We start from the raw sequence: 17747 nt of genomic DNA, 5'->3' as shown, positions 1-17747 counted from the left end.
GTAATAGTCTCAAAGATAACTTAGCTAAAACTGAAGGGCAAATTCTTTAATGAATGGTAAGAGCCCCCAAAGCCATCAGCAGCAGACTTCTTAGAAAAGATTTTCATATTGATATACCATAAAGCTCAAAACGAAATTTTATAATGATGCACAAAATTGTTAAGCTCCTAGTCCTAGTGTTTTGATTTTATTAGGCACCTGGGTCGCGAAGCGACCCCTATCCCAATCATCTAGAATTTTAACACTGTTTTGGTTGAGCATTGAGGTAAGCAGGAAGTGGAGTTGCTTTTATGAATGTTTCAAGCACTTTGCTTGAATAACTAAATAGGAATCAAAAAATAAAATGAGCAGCTTGCTCTATAGTTGTGTTTGTTTGATTTTGGAGTTTCTCAGAATTGTATCAGCATGAGTAAACGTTATTTTCAGAAAGGTTGATGAAATTATTTGTTTTGATAGTTATGATATGAGTCGTCGGAGGTGAAATGTGCAGCTATTAGTCTGTAGTTTTTATCTTTGATATAATTTTCAAATTTAAAGATTTCATTAAAATTTGCTGTTTTACATTCTATGGCTTTATCGAAAAAATCTGCGTTTAGCTTGTATATATGCTGTGATAGAGTTGGTATTTTGAGGTCTGTATGTATATTGGTATTCCGGATGAACCATCTTGCACAGGTTATTTTTCCAAGGATCCTGTTTTGAAAATTGTTAAGCTGGTAATTTCAATCAGATTTTTAGTAATAACTTCGAAATCTTTAGTGATAACTTTTAATCCCATAAATTTCTTCATGTTGGATGCTCTACATCGTCCAAATAGTTTAAAAATACACGAAACATTCATACAGTTGGTACATTTCCTGCCGTGGCTGACCCGAGAAGCATCCTTATAGGGCCTCAACCGGGCGAGCCACTAAAGATCCGAAGCAGCGATCAACCCGGTACGAGTGGTAACTACCAGGTTGAGCGTAGTTCTTATTGTAATACTTTTATTATTCTTTTATGTCTTTGTTTCAGTATTTGTGTTAACGATTTTTACTAGTAAATAATAACTGTAATTAATTTTATGACTATTTATAGACCCTTCTTATTCTCTTTTCTCTCCAGTTCTTGTTTTAGCAGTTAAAATGTAAATGAATGAGGGATATTAACAAAGATATTAACAGAGCTGGAGCATCCTTGTTTGTATATCTATCAAAAATTTATTACTCTAAGAAATTGCAGTACTGATTACATATCTTCTAAATCAGTGACATTTATATTTTATTTTATAACCGTCGTTGAACAGCTGACCCAATATTTTGGGTTCACGACTATCAATGTTAAACTCCTTAGCCTAGTAATTTTGAGCGCAATCCAGGAGACAAGGGAGCTCCTGAATCAGCCATCGTCGGGATTCGAACCCGGTTCACCTCATTGGAAGGCGAACGCTCTATCCCCTGAGCCATCGTGGCTGTAACCTTTCCTTTGTCGTTGACAGATTTTTGTCAATCTCGTGTAAATATGTAAATAGTTGCATATATTTTTTCTATTATTTTCTATTTTATTACACCTGCCTAAATGTTAATATTATTCTGACCCCTGTAAATATTATTATATTCTAATATTGTTAAATCTGAAATATGTTTAATTTCCCATCGACTTCATCATATGTTCAACCGACTGGTTTCCCACTCATCACTTTACTATTTGGTGCTTGGCACCCCCTCTCCCCCCAATTCTAGTCTGAAGTAAATGTTGTTGATTGATATCATAGCACCCCGAAAGCTCTGGAAAATAATCAAACAAAATCATAAAATAATCAGTACAAAAGAGGTTCTACTAGAAGCACTCTTGGTTCCTCATACTAAGTTTTTCAGAGCTTCGTGAAGAGGTAAGAATTCCCTACTTTATTTAACACTAAGTTTACGGGACGCGTCATTTTGACACATTTCGAGTTTTGCAAGGAAAATTACAAAACATTTTTATTTTATCTCATGTAATGACTTTCATCCATTGATCGAGGTAAATATGTATTGAAGCGTTGAAATATTGAAATTCTCTTTGGGGTATACCTATCTCTACGGATATGCGTCAATTTGACGCGATCGAAATTTAGACAAAATTTTGAGTAAATATGCAATTATCACATCAATAATAAATAGGAATGTACCGACAATACTTCGATCCGTTACCCGATATCGTTATCTCAAATGAAACAAGCGGTAAACAACTGTTGCCGAAAAGCAATAATAGAAAGAACAAACGCAGAATGTTAATTGGTGTCAGATTTTGAAGGTTTCAGTTGCTTAGTTCGGGTATTGAAAAGTAAAATACAAGAATATTTCATAAATATATGTATGATATTTTCATTCTTTTTTCTTATAGCATATAATTACATAGCTCTCTAAGTGCAAAGATGCCAACTGCTCCGGACACGCAAAAATAATTTTAAAAAAACGGTAAATAACTAATATGTAAGTTTTGAAAATATAAAATGCTGAATTGTATAAGCGTACGAATCATTTAGAAATAGTAAATTTTTTATTTTTTATTTTTTATTTAAACGACTTAAAACTCCTCATGCACCACAAAGTATAGCATGAGGCTTACAGTTGTAAGTAGAAAACAAAAGGAGAAAAATTTACAAATTTACATTAAAAACAAAATTCCGCAAGGCCGCAAGACTTTCAATACTTTTGACCAGTTCTGATAAGACAGGTGGCCAACACAATAAATAGATAGGTAGAAATAGTAATGGATGAAAATCTACTAAATTGAATTTATTAAACCATTCTTACAGGTACCATATTATTCACATTAACAATTATATCCACCAGCACATTATGAAAGCTAGGGATTATTTAAATTTTTAAAATGTATAGACTAATTTCATTGTGAATTGAAAAAATTAAAAAATATAATTACTTTTTTACTAATTTTAAATTGGTAGCTATTTTTTGCATATTTATTATGACTTAATCAAAGACTGTTAGAAGGATTCACCTAAGAAAACGAAACAAACGTCCATATTTTAATAACATGCATGAATATAGTAGTTTAATACCCTAAATGATGAAAAGGTATCATAAATGAAACAAGATATTCCGTTGAGCATTCATATATATATAACTCCAACTACTATAAAAATTTTATCAAAGCTTGTGGATAATTTCCATTGCAAGCCCGGAACGATGTGAAAAACTGGTAGTAAAATTCCTACGTTATTTTCAAAAAGTCTGTTTAATATTGAGAAATCCTGCACGGGTTTTTTCTAAAACGTGTATAAATAATTTATGAATAAAATCTCTTTATTCGCATGTCTTTTTAAAAAGTAAAATTATAAAGATGGTTCCTGTTGATTTAGAAAGGTTTTTAATAGTGGTAAAAAGTTCAAATTAATGCTAGTAGAAATTTATTTCTTCGAAATATAATTTTAATATTTGGAGAATTCTAGGGTGCAATTCTTATAGAAGCATATTTCCTTTAAAAAAATATATGAAAGGAACTACTCATACATTAAAAACTCAATTTTATTTTTTAATCTCTTTTAAAAACATTCAAGGCTCGTAACAGTTCTATTTGTTTACATTTCATTATAAACTATTAACTGTTTTTCCAATGAACAAACATTCTTGCATATATTAGGGCAGCCAACTACTACGCCTTTTGCAAAACATTTTACATAGTGGGAGACAACCAGAAACTATTGCTTTCAAATATTTTCATAAATTTTAAAATCATCACATCGAAAGAACTGATAAAAAGGGACTTTTTATGCGAACTATGAAAATAAAATAATTATCACATAAAGTGGTGTAAGAGATAACATGGGCAGGGATAGCCTGGTCGGTAGGGCGCCGGGCCCATGTCCGAGAGTACGTCGGTTCGAACCCCACCGGCCGAAAACTGTAGTAAAGTGACTGATGCACGTTAAATCTGTCGAGTCGCAAAAGTCCTCCATGTTCCCATAACAAATCAAAACCTCTAGCGGTACTGGATTGGAGATCGATCGTTCTCTGATTCAGGTCAAAATTACGAATTGGCAGAAATCGAATTCTTGGCCATAGATGCACCCCCTCTGCCTAAATAGGCATACGTCAACAACAAGAGTTAACATAGAATCAGATTTAAATAAAAATTTATTACTACTCGGAAATGTTTTCCCATAAAGTGTTGAAAGTTAGGCAGCTCTGGCATATGAATTCTTAAATAATCAAAATTATTTGGTTAACGATATTCTCCATTACTCGAAAATTTGTTACAACCACTTTCCTATTAATGGGTTGCCATACATGCGTCTTTCAAAGTTCATAAAGTTAACTTTAAACAGGAATATTCACACAGTTTTCAGATCTTTTTATTATAATCATAAATGACATTGGTATTGCAGAGTACACATGACTGTGGAACAAATAAAGTTCTTTTTAACTTAATTTTTTTTACTAAATACCAAGCACTTAATTGGTCAAAAACATCGTATCAAATTTATTGAATCAGAAACAAAATGCGAAAGCCTAAAGCTAAAGAGATTTATTTGTATTTTACACGACTTGCCCGTCTGGCCAAACGGTAAATAACGACATATTTTGCTGATTTTTTAAAAGATCACAAATCTGCTTGCTTTATTTAAACAACTGGGTGCCTAGGCCACGCAGCGGCCCCTAACCCATCCATCTTAAAAATATTATTACAGTGAATATAACATTTTGTTTTATGTAACAGTGTGGTAACATAAAAACAACCATGATTAGAAATTTGTACAACTTGATCGATGATTTACATAAATTGCCTAGTGAATGCAGCCATGATTAAGTCGATATACATGAGATACAAGCTTTATCTGTGATATTACATGAATTTCCGTTGAAATTTGAAATTGAGCATAAAAACAGATCACTAATCTGTAAAAAGTGATGAATTATATAAGCCTACGAATTATTTAGAAATAGTGATGGATAAAAATCTACTAAATTGAATTTATTAAACCAAGAATCACAATTAATAATATATATTTGCTTGATAATATATATATTTTAGTATAGTTTGCAGTGGTTGCTAAATAAGAAACTTTCGCAAGTGAAAAGTTTTATGAACTCTTAAGTACAAGAGACTAAGATAAACTTCACTAGAAAAGTGTCCCGAGTTATTAAGAACTGTAACACTATATAAAATAATTATCTTGCCTTTTTATACAAACTTTTAAGTTAAAACGAAGGTTTTTTGGAAAACAATAAATAAATAATATTTAATAATGTTTTTTTTTTATTTCGAAAATCCTTAGGGTACAAATTGTATTTTTAACCTAATTATTACAGTGGCATTTTCCAAGTAGCTATAACCAGGGTAAAAAGAAACAATGGTATCTGAATTATTTTATTGTAGATTTACTAGAAGCTGAAGATAATGATTGCTTGCCTTATTTTATTTAGCACTACCTAAATTGATATAAAAGTCAAGCAAGCATACTCAAAACTAGTGTGGATTCGTTTTGTCGTTGACGTGAAGAAGAAAAATTTTTTTATACATTAATCACTAAAATCTTATTTTCCCTGATTAATGTATACCACTGAAAATGTCACGCACTTCGACTACGGATACAAAGGTTTTATCATTAATATGTCGAATAACGAAATACTTGTAATAAAAAAACATTTTTAATAGAACTGAACCACGATTCTTTCAGTTCCCACATTACAGTTATATCCACCAGCTCATTATTAAAGCTATGGAGTATTCAAGTTTAATAGCTATTTTAATAACAAGTATTAGGCTCTAGTCCTAGTGTTTTGATCTTATTGGGCACCTGGGCCGCGAAGCGGACCCTATCCCATTCATCTGGAATTTTAGAACAGTTTTGGTTGTACAATGAGGTAAGCAGGCAATGGAGTTGCTTTTATGAATGTTTCAAGCTCTTTGCTTGAATAACTAAAAAGGAATCAAAAATAAATTGAGCAGCTTGCTCTAAACTGTGTTTGTTTGATTTTGGAGTTGTTCAGAATTGTATCAGCATGAGTAAACGTTATTTTCAGAAAGGTTGATGAAATTATTTGTTTTGATAGTTATGATATGAGGCGTCGGAGGTGAAATGTGCAGCTATTGGTCTGTAGTTTTTATCTTTGATATAATTTTCAAATTTAAAGATTTCATTAAAATTTGCTGTTTTACATTCTATGGCTTTATCGAAAAAATCTGCNAAATAGGAATGTACCGACAATACTTCGATCCGTTACCCGATATCGTTATCTCAAATGAAACAAGCGGTAAACAACTGTTGCCGAAAAGCAATAATAGAAAGAACAAACGCAGAATGTTAATTGGTGTCAGATTTTGAAGGTTTCAGTTGCTTAGTTCGGGTATTGAAAAGTAAAATACAAGAATATTTCATAAATATATGTATGATATTTTCATTCTTTTTTCTTATAGCATATAATTACATAGCTCTCTAAGTGCAAAGATGCCAACTGCTCCGGACACGCAAAAATAATTTTAAAAAAACGGTAAATAACTAATATGTAAGTTTTGAAAATATAAAATGCTGAATTGTATAAGCGTACGAATCATTTAGAAATAGTAAATTTTTTATTTTTTATTTTTTATTTAAACGACTTAAAACTCCTCATGCACCACAAAGTATAGCATGAGGCTTACAGTTGTAAGTAGAAAACAAAAGGAGAAAAATTTACAAATTTACATTAAAAACAAAATTCCGCAAGGCCGCAAGACTTTCAATACTTTTGACCAGTTCTGATAAGACAGGTGGCCAACACAATAAATAGATAGGTAGAAATAGTAATGGATGAAAATCTACTAAATTGAATTTATTAAACCATTCTTACAGGTACCATATTATTCACATTAACAATTATATCCACCAGCACATTATGAAAGCTAGGGATTATTTAAATTTTTAAAATGTATAGACTAATTTCATTGTGAATTGAAAAAATTAAAAAATATAATTACTTTTTTACTAATTTTAAATTGGTAGCTATTTTTTGCATATTTATTATGACTTAATCAAAGACTGTTAGAAGGATTCACCTAAGAAAACGAAACAAACGTCCATATTTTAATAACATGCATGAATATAGTAGTTTAATACCCTAAATGATGAAAAGGTATCATAAATGAAACAAGATATTCCGTTGAGCATTCATATATATATAACTCCAACTACTATAAAAATTTTATCAAAGCTTGTGGATAATTTCCATTGCAAGCCCGGAACGATGTGAAAAACTGGTAGTAAAATTCCTAAGTTATTTTCAAAAAGTCTGTTTAATATTGAGAAATCCTGCACGGGTTTTTTCTAAAACGTGTATAAATAATTTATGGATAAAATCTCTTTATTCGTATGTCTTTTTAAAAAGTAAAATTATAAAAGGGGGTTCCTGTTGATTTAGAAAGGTTTTTAATAGTGGTAAAAATTCAAATTAATGCTAGTAGAAATTTATTTCTTCGAAATATAATTTTAATATTTGGAGAATTCTAGGGTGCAATTCTTATAGAAGCATATTTCCTTTAAAAAATATATGAAAAGAACTACTCATGCATTAAAAACTCAATTTTATTTTTTAATCTCTTTTAAAAACATTCAAGGCTCGTAAGAGTTCTATTTGTTTACATTTCATTATAAACTATTAAATGTTTTTCCAATATACAAACATTCTTGCAATATTCGGGCAGCCAACTACTACGCCTTTTGCGAAACATTTTACATAGTGGGAGACAACCAGAAACTATTGCTTTCAAATATTTTCATAAATTTTAAAATCATCAATACGAAAGAACTGATAAAAAAGTGACTTTTTATACGAACTATGAAAATAAAGTAATTATCACATAAAGTGCTGTAAGAGATAATATAGAATCAGATTTAAATAAAAAATTTATTACCACTCGGAATTGTTTTCCCCTAAAGTGTTTAAAGTTTGGCAGCTCTGGCATATGAATTCTTAAATAATCAAAATTATTTGGTTAAAGATATTCTCCATTACTCGAAAATTTGTTACAACCACTTTCCTATAAATAGGTTGCCATACATGCGTCTTTCAAAATTCATGAAGTTAGTTTTAAACAGGAATATTCACACAGTTTTCAGATCTTCTTATTATAATCATAAATGACATTGTTATTGCAGAGTACACATGACTGTGCAATAAATAAAGTTGACTTAATTTTTTTTACTAAATATCAAGCACTTACTTGGTCAAAAACAACGTAAATCAAATTTATTGAATCAGAAATAAAATGCGAAAGCCTAAAGATAAAGAGGCAAGTAGAGGTATTTTTAACACATTGAATGCCATGCTAATTTTACATGACTTGCCCGTCTGGCCAAACGGTAAATAACTACGAACTAAATTTGCAAATATTAGACATATTTTGCTAATTTTTTAAAAGGTTTAACATGACTTATCTGATAAAAGTGATGAATTATATAAGCCTACGAATTGTTTAGAAATAGTGATGGATAAAAATCTACTAAATTGAATTTATTAAACCAAGAATCACAATTAATAAACTACCAGTTGAAAATATTTATTCGTTGTCCGGAGGAAGTTGGCATCTCTGCAAATGCCCCATTATTAAGATGAAATTTGCTTTTTATTTATTTATTTATTTTTTGACGTAATTGATAAAAGATAAAATAACATAAAAATTAACTCTAGCTATCATAAGTACTTTGTCTCTTTCCTTTGTGAAACCTCTGATAAAACAGGATATTTTCTATGAAATTAATATATTCATATATGGCAACTTGCTCCAGACAGTGAATAAGTATTTTCGAGTCTTTTAACACGTTGAGCGCTGCGTCAGACATCGGTGTCTGACACTGGACTTTCCATTTAGGCCGCGTCAACCACCGGTGGCTGACACTGAAATTACATTTAGGCTGCGTCTGCCACCGCTTGCTGACTCAAACCTTTATTATAGGCCGCGAAAAACAGCTGGCTGACAGCGTATAACATGATACAGAACTATAAAATGTACACTCTTTTATGGAATTGCAGAAAATTTATTCAAAATTTACTTAATTATTGTGATTCTTGGTTTAATAAATTCAGTTAAGTAGATTTTTATCCACCACTATTTTTAAACAATTCGTAGGCATATATAATTCACCACTTTTTTTTCATGTATGTCATGCTAAACCTTTTATAAACTAACAAAATCTGTCTATATTTGCAAATTTAGTTTGTAATTATTTACCGTTGTGGCCTGACGAGCAAGCCACGTAAAATTAGCGTGGCATTCAACGTGTTAATGTGTGATTTGTGGTTTAGTGAATTCGATTTATAGGGTTTTTAGTCATCGCTACTTCGAAATAGTTTAAGGGGTTATGTAATACGCCATTTTATTACAGTTAAACCATGTTTTGTCTATTAAAAAATTTGCAAAACTAACCGTATAAAGAGTCAATTTTTAATTTATAGTTCTCTTCCATTTTTAAAAATAAGTTGTGAAATCCGGAGCAGTTGGCATTTCTGTATATTTCACTACTTGTTTCCAAAAAGCTCTTAAAATCATGAACAATTTCAAATAAATCTTTCTTTCCCATATAAATATAATATTTCTACTAAATAAACGAATGCAAGGCATTTCTTTCTTTCATTTTTATTATTAATAATATCATTATTTTCATAACGCTGCTGCAACTGGTGATGATAAATCCGTCCTTTCTTTTTTTCTAACACGGTAAACCTAGTTTTCTTAATACTTTATTTATTTATGATATTTTTTTTTAAACAAAGGAAATGAGGTGAAAGAAAATTTATTGACAAAAGTGTGTGAAATATCGCATAGTATGGGAAAATAGTTTTATATGCTTACCGAAGTCGATTGTTTATGATTAAGTACTTCCCCACAAAAAAAATTTTTTTTAAAAAACCTTTAATAGTTCTAATAATTCTTTAGCAATTGGTTTTATACTGAGATGTAAAAGAAAGAATGCGAATTCAAACTGAGTCATAGGTTTTGTTAGTGTGCAGTGTTTTTAGGCTTCCTGTGATAAGAAATCTTGGTAATTTCTTTCAATCAAAAAATTAAGTGAAGAAAAGCACAGAGAATTGTGGTCATCTTTCTATGCTTTATAGAGAAATAAATTCTTTTATTGGTAACAAATTGTATGTTTTACAGACATGCCATCTGCTCCGGACGAGCCATAATTATTTAAAAAACGGTAAACAACTACAAACGAAAATAATTGTCTAATTTTGTATCATCTAAATCATAATCATAAATTTTGTATAATCATCTAAAGTAATCGTTCGTTCGTTGTAGTGGAACTGGGCGTCTGAGGCCTTACGACCCTTTTCCCATTCATCCTGAAATTAAACTAAGAAACATACATGACAAAATTAAAGTTTGGAGAGCAAATGGAGTTCTTGAGAAAAGAAAAATGGCACTTTGCCATTATTAGGCAATAACAAAATTACAAGTAATAAAAATGTACATGAAAAAGGTAAAATTAAAGTGCAATGGGAAAATAAACACTAATGAATATTTACAGTTTGGAAATACATACAAAAGGGGGGCGAGTTAAAGGATTGTGAGGATGTGTGTAAGTAAGGCCGTCCTGGTAATTACCTCTCGTGCTGGGTAGCTCTCTACACTTAAGTTACAGGGATTAGCTTACCCCTGATCAGACCCCGAGGGGTTACATCTAAAGTAATACAGCGCAGAGATGCCAACTGCTCCGGACACGCCAAAATAATTAAAAAAACGGTAAATAACTACAAACTAAATTTTGCAAATATTTGACTATTTTTACTTACTTTTTAAGAGGTATAGCATAACAGAAGTACTCATACTCATATGTGGTGGTTATCTTAGCATCAGCCCCGCTAGGGGCTCTAACTAATTCATCTGAGTGTAAATAAATAATAAATCGCCGAAGCGCAACTGAAAGGTAAGAGTAACAGAAGTACTTTAAGTGGTGAATTATCTAAGCCTACGAATTATTTAGAAATAGTGGTGGATAAAAACCTAATAAATTTAACTTTTTGAACCAAGAATCATACATTAATAAACTACCACTCGAAAATATTTATTTGCTGTCCGGAGCAAGTTGGCATCTCTGTGTTTTAATGTATGATTTTGTGTTTAATAAATTTTGACACCACTACATGTAAATGATTCAAAAATTCATATATTGTTGCGAAAATATACTTTGTGGGGGAAATTAACAAAATACTGAATAATTTAGTTTTTTATTATCTGCTACACTATAAAATATTTTACAAAAAGCTTAGTAATTGTCAGCCTTGTATGCATATCCACAATGCAGTGGCGTAGCGAGGGGTGGGCAAGGGGGGACATCATGCCCCTGGCGCTACTCACAAAGGGGCGCCAAATGGTCCGCAAAACTAAAAATTGCTGGATAATTTTTTTTATTATAATTAATTTCTGGGAAATATATTTTAAATTAGTGCCAGTGTAATATAATAAATGTTAATTCATAAATATTATTCATAATATTTAATTCATAATGTCACTTTAATAGTCTAAATCAAACTGTAATAATATATTCATAATACAAAATGGCACGTCTTTTCCACTGGCAGACCTGTGTCTGTCTAACTCGACCTGTGTCTGTCAGCACTTCCTTCTATGCTGTGTGGTTACATAAATTATCTCATAATATGTTAAAATAAATATTTGCAGTGTACAAAATACAAACATTCTTTCTTTCAGAAATCTATTTATTTTTATTTGTATAAAAACAATGTAGCTTACGCTTGTTATTTTAAAACGATAACCATAACACTCTAATGTACTTATATGTACAGTCACGGGAAAAAAAGTGTCCGGAAAATAACAACTAAAGGATCGTCTATTTTTTAATATAGATACTTCTCAGACACACAACAAATACAACGTTTTGTCATTTCTAAGAAAGGGCACAAACAACGCCATATTTGTTGTGTGCCTGAGAATTATCTGTTTTTTAAAAAAAAAGATTATTTGTTACTTTCCGGATACTTTTTTCCGTGACTGTACATATCCGTGACATTTGAGACAGGTTGTGGAAGTCAGCGAAAAATTAGTGAAATACCCGAAATAGTAACTTTTAAGTTATTTTGGGGGTGTATTTTTCAGTTTTGCTTCCTTGTCATCGCGCTCTGCTTAGAATAAAAATGAAATGTTATTAAATATTAAATGTTATATATAAGTTTAATGTCAGCATAAATTATATTGTATATTTCACTATGTTACTACCTTTCAAGTTCAAGGCATTCTTGGTAAGTAATAAATCAAATAAGATTACTTACTACATCTACTCGACGATTCTATTATTAAGTGAATAGAGTATGAAAAAATTTGTTAACAGAAAAATTTGTTGTTCTCATATTTGTCACCACAGATTCAAAATGAATTCATTCATCTTCTGGCATCTACAGTTCGAAATCAACTAATAAACGATATCAAAAGAAATAAATATTATGGACTTTTGTTTGATTCAACTCCTGATATCTCTCATCGAGAACAAATGTCCCAAGTCGCTAGGTATGTAGATGCTGATTTTATCAATAAAAAAGTTTCCATCAAAGAATCTTTTTTGAGTTTTATTGAAATACATGCTAAAGATGCAGCCTCGATCGAAAATACAATTTTAGAGAAATTAAATTACGATGAAATTTCATTAACAAACTGCAGATCACAATGTTACGATAATGCTGCCGTGATGGCAGGTCACACATCTGAAACGCGATGGAGCGCCAGAATACAAGCGGTTATCGTTATCATCTATGGGCTAGAGAATATAAAAGAACTAATAGAAAAATTAGCAGAGCACACTACCACTACAAGTGACAACAGAAGTGAAGCTACAATTCTGTTGCAAAATATACTAACCTTTAGTTTTATAACTTTAGTTCATTTCTGGTATGAAATCTTAAGAAGGATTGATCGTGTGCAGCTCAGATTACAAGATCCTAGAATGAATTTTAGAGAAGTGTTCCATGATCTTGAATCATTAGCGACTGAACTAGCCGAAATTTGAGACAAGCTCTGTAAAGAGGCAATAGAAAAAGCAGAGTCTCTTTGTGAAAAATGGGATATGGATACAACAATACGTGCCTGGAGAATTGGCTATGGTGGTCTTTCCGCAGAAAGTGAAATTTCTCGCGTTATGAAAAGCACTCTTGATCGTCTCCAACAAGAAATGTGTACACGATTAAGTGACCTTAATTTCAAATTTGGATTTCTACTAGACGTTGAAAATTTATTAAACAAGGATAATGTTGATAACGACCTTGAAAAAAAATTTTAAAAATCTGGGTGAATTTTATAATACAGATTTCAATGTAATAGAACTTTTTATCAAAATATGTGACAGCAAAATGTTACTCCGCAGTAGAAAAGAAATTAAACCTAAAACTCCATTAGAATTTCTTACTTTTATAATCAATCTCGAATGGAGAAGATGTTTTTCCAAATCTGAGAGCGGCATTTCAAATACTCCTGACTATCTCAGTATCAATTGCTAGCTGCGAACGTTCATTCAGCAAATTAAAATTAATTTTGACAGATCGCCTAAGTGACCTAGCATTTTTAAGTGTGGAAAGAGAAAAATTTTAAATGATCAATTTTGATGATATTATTGATACATTTGCTTCATCAAAAGCACGGAAAATTTAGACATAGTAATTAGTTTTATTAATGTATTATAATCATATGATTATTAAATATATGTATCTCCTTAGAGATAATAAATATTTACTTTTTTATTGTTTTAAAACTGCGTGTTTTTAAAATATTTCTTTATAAATATGTAAAATAAATAATAGGTATCTTTTGAACTAATTCTAGATGATCATATACATTTCAAAATCTAGTCTTGTTCTCTCAACTACATTTTTTGTCTCAAATTTAAAGCCTAGCTTGAGTCTATGACTTTATTTATTTTACTTTATTTATTTATTAATTTGCGAGTATATTTTACATATAATATTATGTGGTTTTTGAAAGGGGGGGGGGCGCTAAAAGGGTATTGTGCCCCGGGCGCGAGTTTGGCTTGCTACGCCACTGCCACAATGACGTAATTAGAATTACCTTTATATTGCTTAAAACGGAAAGTTGTTGGATAAAATTTGCAGATTTAATTAATAAAAAACTATTACAATTTCAGTGGTTTATACATACCTGCACACATTTTAAATAGTAATAACTTAAGAAAAAACTCACATACTGTTTACAAATAAAACGGGCTCTTTCAGCAAGTCAAATTTTTACTTTGTGGTTGCATTTCCAGAAGCTACAGAGCAGTCCGTGTTACCTATTTTTACTGCAAGTTTAACATTTAATGATTTTCAAACTGATTATTCAATGTTACAATGTTTTGTTTTCTTGTACTTCTTTTTAACATTTTTCAGTATACCTTATTGTTCTCAAATTTTAAAGACTTTTAATTTCTTCGCAGTAAAACGAAATTTAATGTAAATATGATAACCCGAAACAGCGGAAGCAGATCTAGCGTTTTTTTTTGCTATAAAAAGAAATACTTTTGTGCTACCGCTTATTTTGCTCATTGTTCACCACTTTTTTTAAAAATTAAATTAAGAATCCTGAAGAAAGACCTTTGAAAGTGGGCGTATTTTGAAATTATTTATTTAGCTCGTATAAAAAAAAGCTTAAAACATTAAAAAAAGTGATGTAAGTTATTTTGTAACGAAACAAGCATTAATCTAAAACATAAAACATAACCTTCGCTTCGCTTTATTTAAAAAGAACTGGGCACCTGGGCCGCGCAGCGGCCCCTATCCCATACATCATGACATATATACATTGTGTTTAAAAACATTTTGAAATTTTGCTACATTGTGGTGGCAAAAACAATGAAACATAACCTATGTCCACTGAAATACATTAGTAATTTTACAATCTATTTTCCTGCTTGTAATGAAAAAAGCTAGAATATTTTAAATATTAAAATGGTATCTAAGAGAAGAAAGTTTTACACATGTTTTAAACACATACATGCCAACGAGCTTCACATTGCTGATAAATAGTTTCTAATGGTAGCAATTAATGTATTATTCTCCGTTAACCCTTTAATGGGCCTTTATTTCTAGTAAAGGTAAATTAAAGTATTTTTGGAATTGAAATTGTTTTAAGAACAGTAATTGATATGAAAGAAAAAACTCATTTAGTTAATAAAAATGCCATTTTTTTGGTGGTAAATATATTTAACATGATCTATTAGGAACTTACTGACTTTTATTTTTCTTTATTTATGAAATAAATTCCTTAAATGCTACAAACTTCAAATGGAATTAAGTACTTTATAACTTTCATACGTTTTTTTTTTAAAGTGACAAATGGTTACCAATTTTATTCAAACTCACTTCAAGGAAACTGAAGTTATTGAAAAATGGAAACCTAAATTAAAAGTGGTAAAACGTGGTGGTAAGTATACTTACCACGGCCTTCAAAAGGGTTAAGTAAATTAGGTTTATAAAATTTTTACCCACCCACAACATCTAAATAATTCAAAAACTTATATAAAAAGCCACTTTGTTAGTTATTTTGTCGAATTAATAGAAGACAATACTAAATACAGTATCATCAGAGATTTCTTATGTCACTGCCCTCTTTCTTATTCCCCTCCCTACATTTTATTATCTCTTAATAGATTCGTGAATTTACACTCACAGAAAAACAAAACATTTTATTGGAACCGCGGTAGACGAGCAGCCCTTAATGGGTCGCAGCCGTGGGACCGATAAACTGATAAATATAGTGTGATGAGCAACTTACAAACGACTGGTTTTACCAGGACGCCTGGGTCGTCACTATAACTGAGCTACAGATCCAGTAATTCATCTAACGATTATTACTGCTCTTAGTTTAATGTTAATTTGTTTACAATTTTGTAAATATTTATTCTATTCTAGACTCCCTCGTTTTTAATCTCGTATTTTCTTGATTTTTATTGTGTATACTCATCATTATTTTCATTAATAGTTCTATTTAATTTATTAATATATTATAAGACTATTTTTGTTATTTCGATTTCTAAATTTTAAATTGGTACTCTTGGCAACCCTCCCCCCTTTTCAATTTATCGTCAATTCTCCATTATCGATTACTAAATTTCGACAAATCAGTTAATGACGCCTCGCGTTAATGCACTGGAGTTAGCTTTATTTCCCACATAGTTATTTCGTACTGAGCTTTTTAAAATTTCAGTAAAATTAGCCGAAAATCTGCTAATTTAGTTTGCAGCTCTATAACTTTTTAAAAATATTTTGTAGAATCCGGAGCAGTTGACATTTCTGCATATATTACAGCTTTTTATAATTAACACGCACAAGTGCGCAAGGTCAATCTTAAGGGCATAAACAACTTTTTTAAGAGCTTTGCTCGAATGCAGAGTTGCCACAGGCGACTAAAAATGCCTGAAGTGGTGGCTAATAAACTTCAAAATTTTATTAAAAAACTTCAAAATTAGCTTATTTTCCTAGCATATTTTTGTCAGTTCACTATTAACCCCTTGGGGACGGGTGATTCAGAAAAGCATTCGTACAAAATCAGAATCAAGTTGTAATTAAATAAAAAACGGTAACTTAAATGTAGTCTTTTCTTATTTGACAGACTTACTTTGCTTTTACTTTAATTATTGTTAGTTTAATCATATATATAATCAATGTTAATTCAAAGTATAATTAAATAGTTTTATTTTGAACAAAGTAATGGTGAATTAAATAAATCAAACAATTATAACTCCGCCCACAAATAAACTGCTAAACAATTACTTTGATCACCAGTTTTATCTTTTTACCCTGATTGATACGGTTTTGTGCTGTCACGTATTTGTGACAGTCGGCGCGAAAGGGTTAAGAGTAAATAGTGGTAGTTACGATTGAAAAATTAAAGACATTATTAAAAAGAAATAGTAGAGTTTTTACTACTTTTTTATATTTTTATTTGCGCAGTGGCATTTGTTAAAATAATTTAACAGCATATCATTTCCTTGATAGCTTCTTAGCTGCCAACCTTTGCAGTTTGTATAGTTATTTTCGAAAGTGGTGGCAAAATGTAACTTGAAACACCAAAGTATATATTCTCATACTCATATGTGTTGGTTATCTTAGCATCAGCCCCGCTAGGGGCTCCAACTAATTCATCTGAGTGGAAATAAATAATAAATCGCCGAAGCGCAACTGAAAGGTGAAAGTTGGGGTTCAGTATCTTTTACTGAGAGAAAATTAAAATGAAGTAGTGAGATTGAACAAACAAGTTTGAGAGAGAGAGAAGAGGTTTTGTGGCAGACTGCCTCGCCTCGCTTCGAGGTATTACCCCGAGCTTCACAGGTGCACAGTAGCCACATAGCCCCAGGGAAAAGGGGAAATACATAATAAATGCGCAAAATTATTTACAAGTATTTACAGCTATTTACAAAATTTACGGGACAAAACTCCGTCGGATAGGAAAAAGGCGGTTGCCGGGCTATATTTTATGTTGTCTTTGATGAGCTCAAAATCAAAATTTTTAAAGTAATTGCACGTATGACAAGAGAGTGCATCTCTGAAGAAACTTGCACATAGTTCAGCTATGTGCTCATCTATTTTGTTGATTTTTAACTCTCGTCTTAGATCTTTCATTCTCATGGATCTGGGGGCTCCTGTGATATATCTGAGGAATTTATTTTGAGTGATCTCCAGTTTCTTTTTTTGACTAACAGTGGTTGTGCTCCATGCAGGGGCTGCGTAGCTGATGATCGGTCGAATACATTGGAGGTATAGGGTTCGTTTTGCTTTGAG

At 31.0% G+C, this 17747-nt stretch overlaps 2 protein-coding genes across 2 annotated transcripts in view; both read left to right on the top strand.

The window, feature by feature from the left end:
- The window catches only part of LOC107440893 (calcitonin gene-related peptide type 1 receptor), an 81039-nt gene that overhangs the window by 1371 nt on the left and 61921 nt on the right, over positions 1–17747 (top strand). The window lies entirely within an intron of this gene.
- On the top strand, positions 639–12985 carry LOC139425267 (zinc finger MYM-type protein 1-like). The gene is made up of 2 exons (XM_071179230.1): positions 639–716; positions 12347–12985. The coding sequence occupies exons 1-2, from the start codon at positions 639–641 to the stop codon at positions 12983–12985; spliced, it is 717 nt and encodes a 238-aa protein (XP_071035331.1).

The sequence above is a fragment of the Parasteatoda tepidariorum genome, chromosome 3 (assembly GCF_043381705.1).
Source record: "Parasteatoda tepidariorum isolate YZ-2023 chromosome 3, CAS_Ptep_4.0, whole genome shotgun sequence".
Classification (NCBI taxonomy): domain Eukaryota; kingdom Metazoa; phylum Arthropoda; class Arachnida; order Araneae; family Theridiidae; genus Parasteatoda; species Parasteatoda tepidariorum.
The sequence above is the reverse complement of the archived record's forward strand: the minus strand, read 5'-3'. Positions and strand labels throughout refer to the sequence as shown.